Consider the following 20,363-nt stretch of genomic DNA (forward strand, 5'->3'; position numbering starts at 1 on the left):
GAAATCTTTTGTGTCATGCTTGAATATTCTTACTCTTTATCAACCGGGCCAAGATGGTGGGAATTTCACCCCATTCCTCGCTGAGTAATGTTAAAAACAAACATAAAATATTTCATTTGATATTAGATTGCAGTTTCCTATTGAATTTCTTGAATGTGGGTCCAAATGATTAGTGCACTAAATTTCAGCAACATGCACAATTTCACGTGGTTAGTTAGCTTGAAACATGTCTGTGTCGCGTTGAATCTATTGAAAAATGTTAATTAGAATTAGTTTCTGAAATAGCTACTTATGCCATTCATCTAATTAGACGCGTTGCTGGCTCGTCAGGTTCGCCTCAGCTTCTAACTCGTGGGGGAAACTGTTCCGATTTGTTTCTAAAGTGTCAGATTTTAAAACCTCTCAGTAAAAAAAAACTTATATTATTCCTATGCGGTGCACCGATCGTAAGTGGCACGAAATGAAATAACTCTTCACCGAAGTGAAAACACTCTGAGGATATCATGAACCAATTTTGCTACAATTTGCAGTATGGGAGGAAATGTCAAGTTACATATTTTAGAAAAAAAAACAGCCACTTCTTCAGACAATTAATGAGATCGGATCTTAAAAGACTGTGAAAATAAACGAAATCTTGAATGGTGTTATGTGACATAAGCACGCATAGTGTAGAGTATGTATATATGTTCTTTGCCAGTCAGTTCGCGGCAGTACTTTGAAAACGCACTCCCCACGCACCTATTAATTTCACATTATTCTCAAAACTTACTAAACTTTTATTTCAAATTATGATTGCTCTCTAAAGCGAAAACATGCATTGAGAAGGGAAGATTGTGATATTAAATCGGAATTGGGCCCTTGGATAGAAGGAGCTAATAACTACGTACAATTATTTGAAATTAAACTGTGAACAAACAACCACTATAAGTAAAAGCGTTACAAGCATTCCTTATTGAACCTTAATAGTGGAACATGGAGAAAGTTGTCTGTGATCAACATATTTAACGTATGTCTCATACATTTTACTCTCCACATAAGCTGTCTGGCAATTCCAGGAAGCAATTTGAATCTTTCAACCCGCTTTCAACATCTAGCTAGCTACATGATTGCCACCTTACCAAGATGCACTGTTCTCGATTGAGAAATAATTGAATCTCTCTCTTGTTCTCTAGGTTTGTTTATTTGCTTGTGCTCAGTGTCCGTTTATTTTTACTTTAGTTTACCCTGACAGGGTGTATTTATCTGCCCTGTTTTGTTTGCCAAATTCACAATAAAATCAATGTATTTTTAACAGCTAACGTCATTCATCCAAGAAACGCTTCTTGTACAATCGGTGTAAACCAGCATTTGGAGTTCCTTCCTACACAATCTTGTCAATATTAGTTGTCTCCCTTTGTTGCTCATTTTAAGAACGATCCCACCATAAATATCCAAAAGAAATAGCGCAATAGTCCTCCGGATCAAAATCTCCATCCAGCAGTTGTTTCCCCCCATTTAGCTCATGTAATCATTTCATTGCAACCATTAGCTATTGTTTCGTTTGAATATTAAGACTGTTGAACAAATACCAAGAAGCAGAACAAAAGACCAACTAAGTTATCCAATTCAACCATCTGGTATGGGGTTTGTGAGCTTTGTGCATTGTGACCCAAGTAAAAACCTAACCCTCAATGAATGTGCGGCCGAGAGATGAGTGCGTTGAGTCTGAAGAAGGGTCTCGACCCGAAACGTCACCCATTCATTCTCTCCAAAAAAAAGCTGCCTGTCCCGCTGAGTTACTCTAGCATTGTGTGTCTATCTTCGGTGTAAATCAGCATCTGCTCCTTCCAGTTCCTCCCTACACAGATGAGTGTGTATGCTGCATAAATTGTACGCTGCAGGGTATGTCTTGTAAGGCCATATTGGAATCAGCCTGATAACAAAAACTGCAGCTCTAAGAACGTTCGATATACTCAGGTAAATATTATTGTAGTTGATACATAACATTCCAATTACAGCGTTGGTAAATAAGGGTTTCGTTTGTTTTTCTGAGCCCGGATTAGGGAGGCGGGTACAAAAGTAACCGAATACTATCTTAAATCTGACCCAATGCTTTGGGTTTAAATGAAAACGTATTTCTGTCTATTTGCATGCAGACGCTTTGGCTCAGTAAGACAAATCTGGTTGTGAAGGTGTACATTTCAATCTGCACACACACACACGCAGTTTGAAGGTATGTCGTGTAAAGTTTCTGGAACGTCACCTGTGCGTCTCACAGACTCGGACTCTTTGAGTGAGCTTTGACGGTGATTGCGAGCGGTCTACCCGTTGCAACCGCTCTGCTGACATAACCAACCGCGCTTGAGGGTGGACTCGCTCCCCGCTTCCCCCTCGAAGCCCCTTTTTATACCAACACTAAATTTAGATCACGTCACTATCATTGTCTTGTTTCTCTTTTTGTGACATTAGCGACACCATCGGACAAAGCTAGAACTTTCTAACAACAACCTCTGTACTCATGGCAGACGGAAGGGTAGAAAACAACCAATCCCGCCAAGGCCTCTCCCCCTTCGACTTCAACCCTTCATATTCATGAAGCAGAGCTTCGCCAATTACAGTTCCGAAGGCAATGTGAAACTTTTTTTTCTCTCTCTCTTGGAGGGGGTGGGGAAGGGAAGCTGGCCTTACGGGATTGGATGCTTTCCTATTAGCAAGTCACCACACTTACTTATATTGATTGACTTCACAGCCAATGAGACGGTAGGAAGAGTGTTAACATGCCCCATTCCCAGAGTTGGTGAAACACTCTTGAACTGATTACTTTGACAGAAACTTCGCATACACTCTCTGTCCAAAGACGGCTTTACACACTGGATTTAAAGAGCAAGAATCTAGTTGCGTTCTTCGTTGTATCTTGTTGTGAAGGCATTCCGCAGTGAAGGAAGCAGCAATGGCACTGGCAGAAACCATGCTTCCTTCCATTGCTACTTTTGCCAGTCATGAAACATTGGTGCAAAAACAAGCCGAGATGATCAACGTAAGTTTACAAACTTGTGTTCGTTGCGTGTATGTTCGCGTGTGTGTGAGAGAGAGAGATCAACATTTCTATCTTTCTTGTGACAAATGTGTGGGTTAATTTAACTGAAATGTAACAAGTCATTTTAAACTTGTGCGTGGCTCCGTAGAAACAATTTGCTGGTTCTATTGCACGCAAAAGTAAACATCAGGTTGCATTCTATTCAGGCATGTTCCGCGACATGTTCACCTGCTAAATTATACTTAGTCCTGTCTTAAACATAACTACTTTTATATAAAGTCACGGAGAAGCTAAACGACTCCCGTTTTGAGTTATTTTAAAGCATTCCATGTAAATCATTGCAGGTAAGCATTTTGCAATCAGCGTTGCCTGTGGCACTCTCATTCCGTCTTTAACTTCCAACTGTGGCTTAATATTTAGCAGAGTTGCGTGCAAACGTTTCAATTATCCCGCAGTCGGCAATGTAAGGTGTCATCAGCATTTCTCACTGTCAGCACTTGTGAAACATCCAAAAACAATTAGGCATATTCTGAAATCACCCCTAGAAAAGAAGAATGGTCGCCGATTTGGTGACAACTAAAACAAAATATCTGTAGTGCCGTGTTCGTTCCTAAAGATCACTAACACACAATATAGTTTAACTTTCCAACTTTTAATCCGAATTAACTCAGCATTAGGAATGCTGTCGATCAACTTATAGCGAGAGCGTGAATCGGGTGAACTCAGACAGCCATTTATCTCCACTCCCGTGAATTGTACAAATAAATAAACGAGTCTTTGAAGAACTCCAAACTGGTTTGGCCGTTTGGGGAATCATTTGCATCAAATGATCGCATTTGCGGATGTTCGTTCTGGAATGGCAAGTGGAGAGGACACTTTTTTTTTGGGAGGGGATGGGGGAGTGGTGGAGTTGAAGGACGCGGTGGTGGGAGAACACGGTTGCTACCTTCATGTCGCCTCACTATTTTTTTGTTTCGTTGTTTTTGTATTAACAGAGGTGGAAAGTTGACGAGCCTGTCTCCAAGTGTATCTATCAGATAAGACCCGCCACCCTCGCCGCCATCCACTCCCTTGAAACCCCTAATATCAAAAAGGAAGAGGACGACTTGGGGAATTTCGTAGATTTGGAGTTTATTTTATCCAACACGATGAGCTCCGAGGCGAGGAGCGCGGGAGGGCATCATTCAGCCTACCCCCTGCCAGAAACTCCCGAAAGCTGCGGCACAGTGTACGAGAGCGACGGCGCCTTCTCCACCTCCAATAACTTTAGCAATGGCAACTTCGCAGGGAGCCCGAACCAAAGCCTGGTGGCTGAACTGCTCACACCGGATTTGCCGACCAACTTTTCAAGCGCCTGCGAGATTGCTCAGGACTTTGGGATCAAGGTTGCGATGGAAAGACGAGAATACACCGAGCTGCGATCTCCCGGCATGGGCAACGTCGTGCAGAGGTCCGTCCCCATAAATATTCAGCACCTGGGCCATAAAATGAAGCGGGAGCCACAGACCAATCAGTCGTGCATGCATGCGGGAAACCCTTCAGGACTAATGATTGACCAAAAGCCGAACTTGATTCCATTGCACCATCACCATCACCAACAACAGCAGCAGCAGCAGCATCCACTTCACCGGCAAACCTTTGGGATTCACAGACTCCCGCACGCGGGCCAGTTGATGCCCAAGGATTACCAGGCAATCCCAGACATGCACCGTCGCCCCAACCTGTCTGTGCCACAACAGTATCAGAGAGCCACCGTCTACCCGCCCCATTACGGTCAGCAGTTTCACGGGCAGTTCAACGTCTACCGAGATCCCCGCAAGGTCCACGCTGCCGGCATGCACGGCATGATGCTGACCCCGCCATCCTCACCCCTGCTGGACTTCTTCCCCCCGGTGACCGCCCCCGAGGACAGTAAACCCAAGCGAGGACGCAGATCCTGGGCGAGGAAGCGCACAGCCACTCACAATTGCGAGTTCCCCGGCTGCGGCAAGACCTACACCAAGAGTTCCCACCTCAAGGCGCACATGAGGACTCACACAGGTGAGCAGCGCACGGCGAGAGCTCAAAGCCCTCACTGCGCCGCGTCGCTTTAAAGCGATCAAAATGGTTTATTATTGTCACGTGTACCAAGACACAGTTAAAAAAAAAGTATTGCTCAATTTGTAAAAAAAAAAGTATTTTGTGCTATCCATTCAAATCTCACAATAACTTATAACAAAGCGATAGGAAAAGGAGATCTGAAATTCTTAAAAAATCTTTTAATGAGATTTCTCGATCTCAGATATGCGGTTACGTTGCGGAACTGAACAAATAAAACTGCTTTGAAAAATAAACAGGGAATATGATATTCAGATTCAGATTTCAGATTCAGATTCAAACTTTATTGTCATTGTGCAGTGTACAGTACAGAGACAGTGTACAATACAAAGATATTGATGTCTTTCAGGGGCAGTTGATAGATAACACCCACTAGCTTATGGGGAAGTAAAACTAATTCTAATAGAGAGTTCGAAGAGTTTTTTTTTAATGGCGTAAAGATTAGGGGGAATTGGATGTCTGAAGTGTTTCACAACTAACCTTGTTCTTGTGTGTGCCGCCCAGGTGAGAAGCCCTATCATTGCAACTGGGAAGGATGCGGTTGGAAGTTCGCGCGATCCGATGAGCTAACCCGCCACTACCGCAAACACACCGGTCATCGCCCCTTCCAGTGCCATCTCTGTGAGAGGGCATTCTCCAGATCCGACCATCTCGCCCTACACATGAAGAGGCACATGTAAACAGCGAGGACATACTATTTATACAGAGCATATTATTTACAATATTTTGATACTGGGTAATGACTATTTTATGTATATATAAAGGATCTTTTAAAAAAAAAAAGAAGCACTAAATTATTACTCAGTATTTAAAACGAAATCTCTTGTCACCCAGATATGTCTTCCAGAGAGAGTAAAAAAAAGTATTAGGACTGAAGACAATAAAATTAGCTGCAGGGGGAATGGGCGGGGAGGCTTTTATGCAAAGGTAACAGGGCCGGACCCAGTTGTACATTCAATGTGTATATAACCTATATTGTTTGGATTGAAACAGAATGCGTAAACAGATTTAAATGAAGCAAAAATATAGTGCAGTTCTAAGATGTATTATTGCAGAATCTCTAGTACAGGAGCATATTTACTATGTGAGCTGTTCACTTAACCCGGACAAGCTAAATTACAAAGTTCGTTTGTTTTGAAACTTTCTATTTGGATTGGGCAGGGCGATGGTTCAAATTGGCACCATCTCTGATGAGGAAATGACCCAGGTACTGCCTCAGATGGAGTTGTTGAATATTTTATTTTTTGTTTGCTTTGTATAAAAAATACTTGAAAAAAAAAGCCTAAAGTGAATACAACGACAAAAATGAGTAAATATCCTCAAAATACGGCTCGCCTTATCGTTACAGTCCTAATTAAGAAAGCAATAGTACGCGGTGTACACAGATACAGTTGAAAGAACGAAAGAACCGTTCAAAGTGCAATATATGTGTGTGTGTATGTGTGTGTGTATCTTGAATCGGGTCCTTCTGTTGACACACTTAGTTAACAAACACTGGAACTAACTGCTGTTGCATGGATGGGAGATTCGTCGTCATACAAAAGCGAGCAATTAAGATATCATTATCGGATATCTCCAGTGGATTCGTTGTATTCGCTTTCTTTTGTTTATATTATAAATAAACTGTTTAAAGCACATCTGTTATACGGTTCTTGTCTTGAAAACGTCCCAGACATTTTTACCTACTCAAGGGCTCCATTATCGTTAACTTTTTTCTTTAAAATTTTCTCCATTGCAGAGAAAGGCACTGTATTAGCTAGCTTAAATAATAGCTAGGAAGCAAAGAAAAACCCTCACTTCGTTTTTATTTTAGTATGATTAAAATTAATATGTGTCAGTATGTATATTGCATTAAAAAAAAAAAAATATATATATATATTTTTTTTTAATGCAATATTGCATACATGTATATAAACCACATAGTGCATACATGTATATAAATCAGCCTACGCTGATTTTCTGCACGTTAAGTTCCCATTCGGTCTGAAGAAGGGTCTCGACCCGAAACGTTGCCTATTTCCTTCGCTCCATAGATGCTGCCTCACCCGCTGAGTTTCTCCAGCATTTTTGTCTACTTTTAGTTTTGTGGATGGCGAGACATTTACATACCATTTGATCCAGAAGTGCCGGCGACTGCCACGGGAGCAGAGAATGTGGTAACCGCACAAATTGCTAAAATGCCATTGCCTCCTGCTCCAAACAGATCTAGAACTAATGCCATTCACTGTGTGATCGGATTTTCACTTGTTTTGCTAAGTATATATGATGTGACAAAAATATTTTAAAAAGTGTTAACAAGTCAAGCTCCGTACATAATCTATTTCTTTATCTAATTCGTGTGAGTAAGCAAACAAGAAACGGTGTCTATAACACAAAAAATATATATATCACGATGAAAAAAAACCAGCTGGAAGCGGCGACGTAGTGGGTTTGCAAAACATATATATCGATTCGACTACGAGTTAACAGTAAACCTGCTGATGCAACCAAGTTGCGATGAACCCTAAGAGGATAACATTTCGAGCTTTATGTTTCAATTTTGATCGGCAGTAAAGCCGAAAGGTTGAAAGATCCCGGTGAAAATCCATGGCGGTTGAAAACGGGGTGGTTGATATTGGATCTCATCCCGTCGGCTGAGCCCCGAACACTGACCTGCTGGTGATGATAAAGTCCCTCCCAACGTACGTGGGGAAAGTAACAATGCTTTTATATTTTAAAACATTGCACAGATATTGAATTATTTGTATATTATCACTAGCCACTTGTTGAGGGGTGAAAACACATTGGGACTCTTGGGTGTGCACAAGGCAAACTGCACGCAGTCGTTTTTACAGTCAGTCGTGTTTTAAATCATCTAGAGTCAAAATAAAAATAAAATGACCATCAGAACAAGCAAAAAGGACATAAGATTCTGCTGCATTCTGTCTACCCTGCTGTGGCTGGGACAGGAGCACTTGCACATCGGAGCTCATCCCCTGAGGCCGAAAGCTCAGATCAGCAACATAGGCAATGGGCAATGAATATCGACACAGATCAAAATCCTCCCCTGCTTTCTCGATCAGCTGTTTCGGGGAGCCGGTGTTTCGTGTCACCGGAGCGATGGGTGATCATATTTCAATTGACGGGGCACGTTTTGTGCGAGCTGACTGTACTGTGATTGTGGAACACAAAAGCCATTTTTACAACTTTTAAGCTCCCGGCCAACTATTATAACGCAGCAGTGAAACCATTTTTTTATTTGCTTTGGAACAAGCTTGATTTCCGATGCCTTCCTTTTTCAAGAATCACTTCCTGAATTATAGAAACCTAAGAGAGTAACAAACATCTTACTCGGGAATTAATGTTTTGATCTTTAAAAGGCGTGGGAATTAAATCAACGATAAAAGCAAGGAATTACCGTTGTGCAACTATTATTAAAAACTACCGTGGATGTTCTTAGGAATTCAGTGCGTCTCTATAAAATTGTTCACATTAAACATAATTATCGCTTACAGTGAATATCAAATCCATACACAGCCATATAATTCTTCTTACTTTATTCCATTAATAAGTAAACGACAACATTTTGCATTTAAAATTATGGATTGCCATAAATAGTTCTCCATGGGTTTATCCAAATCAACTATTTTGCATTCGTTTAAGAATGATCGCAGAATGTTTCTTTTGCAAGAGGATCATCAATTTTCTTTTCATTGAAACGAACCATATTGGTGTCAGGCTATGAAGTTCTTTGTTGCTGTGTATAAGTTTCGACCGTTCTCACGCCATGTGTAATACATAAATGCATAGGTTCAGCAGCGCGTAAGAAAGTTATCGTTAGATACCCTTGCACTTAATCCACGATGCTATAATCTATGCTAAATATATGTAGAGAAAAATAAAATACATTTCAATTTAAAAGTGGCAATTTAAATAATAAAAGATTTTTAAAACTAAATTTGCATAATTTAATGTGCAGGCAGGAACTGCGGACACTGCTTTACACCGAAGATAGACACAAAATGCTGGAGTAACTCAGAGGATCAGGCAGCATCTCTGGAGAAAAGGAATAGGTGACGTTTCAGGTTGAGACCATTCTTCAGACATAATTTAAAATTGTGCTACAATGTCACAGATCTAATTTCTATATTTTCCATAATTTACAAGGTAAATGACTTTCCATGATGATAAATGACTTCACCATAACTTCGCTATTGTCTATTGTCTATTCATGTCTAATCTCCGTAATTTCTTAGAATTTTACTACCAAACGTTCTAAATGCTTTATTTTCAGGCAGTTTTCTGAATTTTAGTTGTCACGTTTAAGACAGGCTCACCAATTTGTCTTCACAAATTTGTTCTTTTTCTTCCACTAATGGATAGGGCCTGCTTCAGTGGACAGAGGTTCCTCCAAGTCCTTCACCCCATGTGGGCTCTTACAGTGCCCTCCATAATGTTTGGGACAAAGACTCATAATTTATTTATTTGCTTCTGTGCTCCACAATTTGAGATTTGTAATAGAAAAAAATCACATGATGTTAAAATGCACATTGTCAGATTTTAATAAAGGCCATTTTTATACATTTTGGTTTCACCATACAGTGTTTATACATAGTCCCCCCATTTCAGGGCACCATAATGTTTGGAACATATGGCTTCACAGGTGTTTGTAATTGCACAGGTGTGTTTAAATGCCTCCTTAATGCAGGTATAAGAGAGCTCTCAGTGCCTCCAGCCTTTCCTTCACATTTGGAAACTTTTATTGCTGTTTATCAACACGAGGACCAAAGTTGTGCCAATATAAGTCAAATAAGCCATTATGAGACTGAGAAACAAGAATAAAACTGTTAGAGACATCAGCCAAACCTTAAGGGGCTGTCCCACTTGGGCAACCTAATTTGCGAGTTTGGAAGAGTTTGCCCTGGACTCAAACTCGCAGCATGGTCAACACGAGGTCCTAGGCAGTCGTATGAGTTGGCTGGAACTCTCCTTTATGCTTGAGGGAGGTTCCCGCCTAGCTAGGCCTCAGCTAGGTCACGGAAAAATTTTCAGCATATTGAAAAAATTTCCGCTAGTAAAATTTGGTTGACCTGGGTCTTTTTCACTCGTAGTGCAGTGGAGTGGGGTCGCTATTTACTTACAGGCACTCAAGGGTAGCCGTAGGCAATCTCCTTCGCTGACCGGACATTTTGATTGGTTCATTGGAGTTTCACGACCTAGGAAGACCTACCGGTAGGTAAAATGCCCGCTAAACTTTATTAAACTTCTTAAAAATGTCTCCACTCCTTCACCCCCCTCCTTCTCTCCCCTTCTCCTCCCCTTCTTTTCCCTTCTCTCTCCTTTCTCCTCCCCTTCTGTCTCTCTTCTGTCTCCCTTCTCTCTCCTTATCTCTCCTTCTCTCTCCTTATCTCTCCTTATCTCCCCTTTGAATTCTCACAATCCTTATCTCTCCTTATCTCCCCTTCTCTCTCCTTCTCTCCCCTTCTCTCCCCTTCTCTCTTCAGAAACACTCTTCAGGAGTCAGGTGTGGATTTGTCACTGACCACTATCCGCAGAAGAACAGAAATGAACAGAAATACAGAGGCTACACTGCAAGATGCAAACCACTGGTTAGCCGCAAAAATAGGATGGCTAGGTTACAGTTTGCAAATAAGTACTTAAAAGAGCAACCGCAGTTTTGGAAAAAAGGTCATGTGGACAAATGAGAGGAAGATTAACTTATATCAGAGTGATGGCAAGAGCAAAGTATGGAGGAGAGAAGGAACTGCCCAAGATCCAAACCATACCACTTCATCTGTGAAACACGGTGGTGGGGGTGTTATGGCCTGGGCATGTATGGCTGCTGAAGGTACAGGCTCACTTATCTTCATTGATGATACAACTGCTGATGGTAGTAGCATAATGAATTCTGAAGTGCATAGACACATCCTATCTGCTCAAGTTTAAACAAATGCCTCAAAATTCATTGGCCAGCAGTTCATTCTACAGTAAGTAGGTATGTTGCAAAGCCTACCTGAAGCGTCGTTGAAGATCTGCTGCTGAGGGTGTGCGCGATTTTGGCGCCGTTTAGAGGGGGCGGGTTTAAAACGCGATTTTCTCTAAGCTGTTCCAATCGAAAATGTTCAGCCTAGTTAATTATTAACGAAAAATCGCTGGAAGACCCCGTCGCAAAAGCTATTATTAGGTTTAAAGGCCTTGAATAATAGTTATAGTAGTTTAAAAATCAATCTCTAAACCCGCGACCGCCAGCAACCGCAGGGTCTCATAAAGCAAATAGCAGAAGTTAGGTTGTATATTTTTACATTAAAAATGGCTTCTAAAGATCCCTTTATACTAAGTTTAATATTGCGAGTAGCTCAATTTGGGCCCATTATATCGCGCAGTATTTTTCTCGGCATTTGGGGCACAAATCTACCGCAATGTGAACGTTCTAAACCAGCGCGTTCCACAGGATCCCACTGGAAAGCTGATTTAAATGGGCATTTATTTACAGCAATTAAACACTAAATTCCTTCCATTTGGCCTATAAATTAATGTAAATGAGATTTAAAAATCATGTTTTATTGTGAATTATTTGTGAATATTATTTGGACATTTAGGCTATTTAAAAATGTTAATCATTTATTAAGAAATGGATAGATGTTTAGATCTAGTAATTGAAGTCTGAAATTAGCTACAATTAGGTAACTAACTAATTATATGCTTTAATTTCAGGTCATCCAAGTAAGATTATTTTATATTTGTTTCAGAATGCTTCAATCTATGATAACTGAAAATTTCATTCAGTTCTCTTGATTTTTAAGAAAGTTATGGGCTTTTGACTGTTCACGATCACAGCTTTTTTGTTATGTCCATAGAAAATCAATAGGGAACAAGATGCTCATTTCCCAGTATGAAAATGGCCATAACTTTTTAAATACTTGAGATATGAAAGTGAATTAAGTGTCAAATTAAACTTATTTTTATGCTTTATCTGATGGGATAAATTACAGACTTGATTTTTAAAATCTCAAAATTTTGTAACATTGCTACAGTAAGACAATGATCCCAAACATACTGCTAAAGCAACAAAGGAGTTTTTCAAAGCTATAAAATGGCCAATTCTTTTGTGGCCGTCAATCTCTCGATCTGAACCCAATTGATCTTTTAAATACTGAAGGGAAAACTGAAGGGGACTAGTCCCCAAAACAAGCATAAGCTAAAGATGGCTGCAATACAGGCCTGGCAGAGCATCGCCAGAGAAGACACCCATGTCCACGAATCTCAGACTTAAAACAGTCATTGCATGCAAAGGATATGCAACAAAATACTAAACATGACTACTTTCATTAATATGACATTGCTGTGTCCCAAACATTATGATGCCCTGGAATGGGAGGACTATGTATAAGCACAGCTGTAATTTCTGCATGGTGAAACCGAAATGTATAAAAATGGCCTTTATTAAAATCTGACAATGTGCTCTTTAACAACGTGATTTTTTCTATTACAAATCTCAAATTGTGGTGTACAGAGGCAAATAAATAAATAAATAAATAAATAAATGATCTCTTCCAACCTCATCTATTGCATCCGCTGCTCTAGATGTCAGCTGATCTACATCGGTGAGACCAAGCATAGGCTTGGCGATCATTTCGCCGAACACCTCCACTCAGTCAGCATTAACCAACCTGACCTCCCGGTGGCTCAGCACTTCAACTCCCCCTCCCATTCCGTATCCGACCTCTCTGTCCTGGGCCTCCTCCACGGCCAGAGTGAGCAACACCGGAAATTGGAGGAACAGCACCTCATATTGGGGAGCCTGCAGCCTGGTGGCATGAACATTGAATTCTCACAATTCAGTTAGCCATTCCTGTCTCCTCCCCTTCCTAGCTCTCCCTCAGCCCTCGGGCTCCTCCGCCTCCTTTTTCCTTTCTTATCCCCGCCTCCCCCCACCCCCCATCAGTCTGAAGAAGGGTGTCGGCCCAAAACGTTGCCTATTTACTTCGCTCCATAGATGCTGCTGCACCCACTGAGTTTCTCCAGCATTTTTGTGTGCCTTCGATTTTCCAGCATCTGCAGTTCCTTCTTAAACAAATAAATGATGGGTCTTTGTCCCAAACATTATGGAGAGCACTGTATGTTGTCAATTCATTGACAGTATCTCCCTGAGCACATTGCTGTCAGTCTGGAACTCCCTCCCTCCCCCACTATCTGTTGGAGAATTCAAATCTGACAAAGATTGACTTTTATTGGCCAAGGATATTAAAGCAGAGGGAACCGAGATGAAAAACTCGAACTCAGATCCAGATCAGCCATGATTCAGTTAAACGACAGAACATGCTTGAATCTTCTGTTCTCCCAACCTTGCCAACAGAACAGCAAGCTTTGCAAATGCAAGGATTTGGAAAACATAGAAAACAGGTGCAGGAGTAAATCATTCGGCCCTATTCAATATGATCATGGCTGATCATCCAAAATCAGTACCCCGATCCTGCTTTCTCCCCATATCCCTTGATTCCATTAGCTCCAGGAGCTATACCTAACTCTCCTGAAAACATCCAATGAATTGGCCTCCACTGCCTTCTGTGGCAGTGGAGTCCACAGATTCCCAACTGTCTGGGTGAAAATGTATTTCCTCATCTCAGTCCTAAATGGCCCACCCTTTAATTCTTAAACTGTGACCCTTGATTCTGGACTCCCCCAACATTGGGAAAAAATTTCCTGCATCTGGCCTGTCCAATCCCTTAAGAACTTTATATGTTTCTGTAAAATTCCCATTTGAATCAGGTCCTTTCTGAATTGAAGTTGATAGTGGTTCATTCAACACTCATTTGCTTAACTGATTCTAATACTTAACTCTCCTTAAACCAGTAGATACTTAAATCATCTTTCTACTGCTTCTATATAGTTTGGGACTATATCATTATTAGAACAATTTAAAAAAATGCTTATACAAAATTAGATTTATAAAAGTTTTACCATTCAATAGTTAATCTTTTCTCCTTCTGTTCTGACAGGATCACAAACTATCTACAGTTATCCACCCAATAAATTCACAAAAGTGAAACCCGACAGATGTTAGAAATCCAAAATATGCTGTAAATAATATTCATCAGACATCATTTGTTGATTTTTTTTAAGAACTGCCAATACAAATGAAGTCAAATCAAGTTGAGTTTATTGCCATACACATATGTGTGGTGAGGTAAAGATACAATGAAAAATTTGCTTGCAGCAGTATCACAGGCGCATCAACTTTGCACATGAAAGTGTACAATATACATAACTTATACATGAATTCTAACAGAGAGAAAATAAAAATGTTGTGCAAAAACAAGATATTGGCGCAAAACACAATTAGAAAGCAAGTCCATGAATTAGGCACATTCCCTTTCCTTCTTGCTTAGCCTTACCTTTTTTAGATTCCTTACTTATTTTCTTTTTCTTTTCTTAAGGCCCCCCCTTTCTGTGGGGCTTTTTTTTTCTTCTTTTCTTTTCACATTTTCAAGCACACAGTCTACTTAACCATTATCATTCACTTAACGCCAACTACTGCGGACTACACTCCACTACTATCCTCACTCTTTTCTTCTTTCTCTTTTTTCTTTTCTCTTTTTCTATTATAGGGTAAAGTTTAAATTTTTTTTTTAAATAAAAGAAAAAAAGAAAAAAAGAAAGCAAGTCCATGGAAATGCAAGGCGTGGTAACCTGTGTTCTGTTGCTGGGGTAGGATTAGGGTTGTGCAGGTCAGTTCAAGAACTGGATGGTTGTAGTGAAGTAGATGTTCCTGAGCCTGGTGGTGTAGGACTTCAGTATCTTCTGCCCGAGATACAGCAATAGAGGGCATGGCCTGGATAGCGGTGATCCTTGATAATAGATGCCACCTTTTGGAAGCAGCGGTTCCTATAGGTTTCGATGATAGGGAGGGTTGTCCCCATGATGGATTGGGCTGTGTCACCACTCTCTGCAACTTCTTGTGCTCACATTTGTTTGAATTGCCATTCCAGGCCATGATGCAACCAGTCAGGTTGCTCTCTATAGTACATTTGTTAGAGTATTCAATGACATGCTGAATCTACAAAAGTAAAGGTGTTGACGTACCTGCTTCAGGTTTACACCTATGTCGTACATTCAGGAAAGATCAATTGAATTGTTAACACCTAGTAATTTGTTGCTGCCAACTCTTCTTTGCCATCAGGCAAAAGGTATAGAAGTGTGGAAACGCACACCTCCAGATTCAGTGACAGTTCCTTCCCAGCTGTTATCAGGCAACTGAATCATCTTACCACAACCAGAGAGCAGTGCGAAGCTACTTCTACCTTTGTGGTGACCCTTGGACGATCCTGCATTGGACTTTGCTGGGTTTACACTGCAATAAACGTTATTCTGACTTTTTTCTGATGAGTCTGAAGATGGATTTCGGCCCTAAACGTTGCCTATTTCCTTCGCTCCATAGATGCTGCTGCACCCGCTGAGTTTCTCCAGCACTTTTGTATTCCTTATCATGTATCTATACACTGTAAATGGCTCAATTGGAATCCTGTATTGTCTTTCTGCTGACTGGATAGCATGCAACAAAAGTTTTTCACTGTACCTCGGTACACGTGACAATAATTGTGACTGTAACTGTAACTGCTGTGCCACCAAAGGAAACTGGAACATGGTTTCCCAACATTTCCCTTTCTGAAGTCAATGTTTAGACCCTTGGTTTTGTTGACATTGAGCGAGAGGTTGATGGTATGGCATCACTCAACCAGGTATTTTATTTTTCTTTTGTCCACTGACTTGTCACCACTCATCCACCAATAACAGTGGCGTTGTTGGGAAGGTATGAGGCTACACACACAGTCTCAAGGTGCACCTGTGTTGATAGCCAGTGAAGAAGAGATGTTACCAATCTGCACTGCTGATAGAAGTTCAAGGATCCACTGGCAAGGGGAAGTACAGAGCTTCAGGTCTTGGAGGTTGGTGGGTTTGGAGGGGATAAATGCATTGAATGTTGAACTATAGTCAATGAATAGCAGTCTGATCTATGTGTTCCTGTTATCCAATGGTGCAGAGCATAGTAGAGATCCATTGAGAAAGCATCTGCTATTGAGCTGTCATAGCAATAAGCAAATTGAAGTACTTTCTCATCAGAAAAAGAAAGCTTTAAGTGTAATTTTACTTCAGTAACCTCACCCAACTTTTTCCTACATTGCACAATAGAACTTACAGAGAAAGACATACAGTGCTGGAGTAACTCAGCGGGTCAGGCAGCATCTCTGGAGAACATTGATAGGTGATGTTTCGCGTCCAGACCCTTCTTCCGACTTATTCTTGTGGGGGGAGGGGGAAAAGCTGGAAGAGAAGTGGATGCAGGACAAAGCCTGGCAAGTAACAGGTAAAAGGGGGTGATTGGTAGGACAGAGATGAAAATACAAAAGCCTGAGATAAGGAGATCAGGATAGAAGACATGTGAATTGCAAATCCAGAGGAAGGTATATAGGTCGAAGAGAGCCGACGGATGGGGAAGGGAAGAAATTAATGTGAATCCAGCTGGGAAACAGATAAGAGAGGGGGGTGAAAAAAGGGGAGGGAAGAAGGGGAAAGGTTGTTGTTTGCAGGTTAGTTACCTGAAATTCGTAAATTCAATGTTCATGCTGTTAATATGGACTACTCAAACTACCCACGCGGAACATGAGGTTCTGTTCTTCCAGTTTGCATGTGGTCTCATTCTACTAATGCACAAGGCCCAGGACGGCAATGGGAATGGGAGTTAAAGTGGTTAGTGACAGGGTCATCCAGCCAGCCTTGGTGGACCATGCTCAAATGTTCGGCAAAATTGTTGACCAGTCTACACTTGGTCTCGCTGATGTAAAGAAGCGTGAATCTCTGTCTCACCTGGAAGGACAGCTGGGGTCCCTGGACGGCCAGGCAAATGGTATGGGAATGAGCCCTACATCTCCTGCAGTTGCATGGGAAAGAACCTAAATAGGGGGTGGTTTGGGTGGGAAAGGATGAATGAACCAAGAAGTTGTGGAGGGAACAGTCCCTGCAGAAGGTGGAAAAGGATGGGGATGGAAGATGTGGCTGGTGGTGGAGTCCCGCCGAAGGTGACGGAAATGTCGGAGAATGTTGGATGCGGAGGCTAGAACAGGTGAAGACCAGGGAAACTATGCTTGATCTATCTGGGGGGAGAGGGAGTGGGAGCAGAACTATGGGACACAGAGAAGATGACAGAAGGGGGGAACCACATTCCATGAGGAATGAGGACATCTCGGATGTCCTAGTATGGAACACCTCATCTTGGGAGCAGTGGCGGAAACAGAGAAATTGAGAGCAGAGGATATCATTATTGCAACAGGCAGAGTGGGTGGAAGTGTAGTCCGGAGAACTGTGGATGTTTGTGGGTTTGTAGTGGAGGTCAATCAACAATAGTTCCCCATGTGATGGATAGATACTGTAGATCAAGCAATAGGAGAGAGATGCCAAAGATAGTCCAAATGAGTTTGAAGGCAGGGTGGAAGTTAATGGTACAGTTAAGGAAACCAATGAATTCGGCACAGTTGCTGAAGGCAGCCCCAATGCAGAAATCAATGTAGTGGAGAAAGAGTTGGGAGATGGTGCCAGTGTACATCTGGAGCTACCCAACAAAAAGGCATGCATAGCTGGGGCTCATGCGAATGCCCGTAGCTACAACTTGCACTTGAAGAAAATGTGAGGAGTGAAAAAAGAAGCTGTTGAGGATGAAGACATTCTGCCAGGCAAGGAAGAGTGTTTGGAGAGGGAAAGGGATTGAGTCTCTGATCAAGAAAGACCCGGACAGCCTTGAGACCTTCCTGATGGGCATGGAGGTGTAAAGAGACTGAATGTCCATGATAAAGATGAGTCAATGGAGGCCTACGAATTGAAAGCTATTGAAGAATTGAAGGGTGTATGAGGTGCCTCGGATGTTAATCGGAAGAGGCTGGACAAGGGGGGGCAAGATAGAGTCAAGGTATTTGGAGATTAATCCTGTGTGTAGGAGCTGGCCAAAGCAATGGGACTGTCAATGCAATTCTGTTTATAGATTTTACAAAGACCTGGGAATCCTATTATCCTATTATCTTATTATAAATTAAGACACATAATTTAGATATAAGTAATTCCCTGCCATGGACAGTACGTTTTATAAAAATGGTTGTTTAAAAATACAATTAAAAATCTGCTATGTTAACCACAGTGCAATAGCAGCGCCCTGTGGATTTCTAATGAATTACATGTTTGAAGAAACTGGAACTGTTGATGTTGGTTCAGAACCTGTTTCATTGTAGACTAAGCATTTAAATATATGAAATCCTGAAGTATATGAAGTGTATAAGAGCAAAGTCCTAAGATTGGATTGGGTGAAATCAAATACTTGGTCACAAAGCAATAATTGTGCAACATGTATGCGGCAGTAATAAATGTAATAGATTTTAAATCAAATCAATATGGATAATGTAGAGATACAGATGTTGGAAGAGGTGCAGATGTTGGAATTTGTAGCAAAAAAAGGAGTGCATCTGGAGGAACTGCATGGATCAGGCAACATGGGCGGCTCAGTAGCACGGCAGTACAGCTGCCCTAAGCGCCAGACACCCGGGTTCAATCCTGACTATGGGTGCTGTAGGTATGGAGTTTGTACATTCTCCCTGATTTTTCTCCAGGTGCTCCAGTTTCCTCCCACATTCCAAAGACATGCAGGTTTGTAAGTTAATTGGCTTCTGTAAATTGTCCCTAGTGTGTAGGATTGTGCTAATGTACGGGGATTGTTGTTCGGCGCAAACTCGTTGGGCCGAAGGGCCTGTTTCCACATGTATCTTGAAACTAAACTAAACTATGGAGGGAAATAGACAGTTGGTGTTTCAGGTCAAGACCTTTCAACTAGACTGAATAGGATATTGTGAATCACATTATATTTTTATTGGTTTTAATCATTTAATGCTTGCTGTGTTTTATATATATTCAGGGCTGCCAACTCTCACGCATTGAGCATGAGACTCACGCATTTTGATAAATTCTCACGCTCTCACGCTGATCACAAATTTCTCACGCTCTGTCATGAGAAATTCTGTGATCAACCAGAATTTCAAAACTAATATCAACTGCATAGGCCGCGGCTGTTGGAGACCCGGGGTTAAGGGAGGGATAGAAACAGAAGCAGCGGCGGGGACAGATGAGGATGGGGAGTCGGGGCTGGCGAGTGTTTGCCGGGCTGGCGAGTCGCTCGCTGCAACTCTGGCCATAGAACAGCCTAAGTGCAAGAGTCCCGGGACCGTCGGAGGCGTCGGAGGCATTGCGCCGCTGCCGTTAGAGTCTCTATGCCAAATTCGCCCTGTTGACCAGCATGGATCAGGATGCGACTCTGGTGGGAAGGAATGGGTGACGTTTCTGATCGTGACCCTTCTAAGGGTCTCGACCCGAAACCTTTATAAAGGTCTCGATCCAAAACGTCAATCATTCCTTCTCTCCAGAGATGCTGCCTGTCCCGCTGAGTTGCTCCAGCATTTTGTGTCTCTCTTTGGTTTAAATCAGCATCTGCAGTTCCTTCTCACACAATGAGACCCAACAAGACGACTTTGAAGCTAGTACCACTCGGGTGGGGGAGTGACGGAGAGAGAGAGGATGTTAAACAAATCGATATTCAAACTCAATCGGGGAAATTAGTTTATATCTGTCTTTAAATTGATATTTTGTTCATCTTTAAATGTAAGTCTTGGATACATGTATTGCGGGAACAAATAAACAAAGGCAAGATGATAAATATAAAATACAAATTAACTTCAGAAAATGAAACATGTAAAGATGAACTTCGCCCTTCACTTTACAAAGAATAACCTCAGGGATTATGCAGTAAATGCCATTCAAATACTCTGCAACCTTGGGATAATATTGTTCATGTTCAAATCTGATAGGTAAGTCTTGATTTGTTCAATATTATAATTTGTTCAAAGATACAGAGTGGAAACAGTCCATTCGGCCCCTCGAGTCCGTGCCGACCATCACCCGTACACACTGGTTCTATGTTATCCCACTTTCTCATCCACTCCCAACACACTAGGGGGCTATTTACAGAGGGCCAATTAACCTGCTCGTCTTTGGGATGTGGGAGGAAACTGGAGCACCCGGAGGAAACCCACGGGGTCATAGGGAGAACGTGCAAACTCCACACAGACAGCACATGAGACCAGGATCGAACCCGGGTCTCCGGCACTATGGGGCGTTAATTGTAATGCTAATACTTTGGCCTCTGCTGATATGCCACGATGATTACTCAATATTACTG

At 41.7% G+C, this 20,363-nt stretch overlaps 1 protein-coding gene across 1 annotated transcript; it reads left to right on the plus strand.

Moving 5' to 3' along the window:
• Positions 1-2,596: 2,596 nt before the first annotated feature.
• Positions 2,597-6,748, plus strand: LOC116977866 (Krueppel-like factor 4). The gene is made up of 3 exons (XM_033028716.1): positions 2,597-3,016; positions 4,012-5,056; positions 5,618-6,748. The coding sequence occupies exons 1-3, from the start codon at positions 2,930-2,932 to the stop codon at positions 5,791-5,793; spliced, it is 1,308 nt and encodes a 435-aa protein (XP_032884607.1). The 5' UTR covers positions 2,597-2,929; the 3' UTR covers positions 5,794-6,748.
• Positions 6,749-20,363: the final 13,615 nt, after the last annotated feature.

The sequence above is a fragment of the Amblyraja radiata genome, chromosome 10, assembly GCF_010909765.2.
Source record: "Amblyraja radiata isolate CabotCenter1 chromosome 10, sAmbRad1.1.pri, whole genome shotgun sequence".
In the NCBI taxonomy this organism is placed as follows: Eukaryota; Metazoa; Chordata; class Chondrichthyes; order Rajiformes; family Rajidae; genus Amblyraja; species Amblyraja radiata.

What these genes read in the sequence shown, in the direction of transcription:
- LOC116977866 (XM_033028716.1), top strand. Translation starts at nt 2,930, where the DNA reads ATGGCACTGGCAGAAACCATGCTTCCTTCCATTGCTACTTTTGCCAGT. An exon ending in AACAAGCCGAGATGATCAAC is followed by an intron (nt 3,017 to 4,011) that starts GTAAGTTTACAA and finishes TTGTATTAACAG; the next exon opens with AGGTGGAAAGTTGACGAGCC. An exon ending in GCACATGAGGACTCACACAG is followed by an intron (nt 5,057 to 5,617) that starts GTGAGCAGCGCA and finishes TGTGCCGCCCAG; the next exon opens with GTGAGAAGCCCTATCATTGC.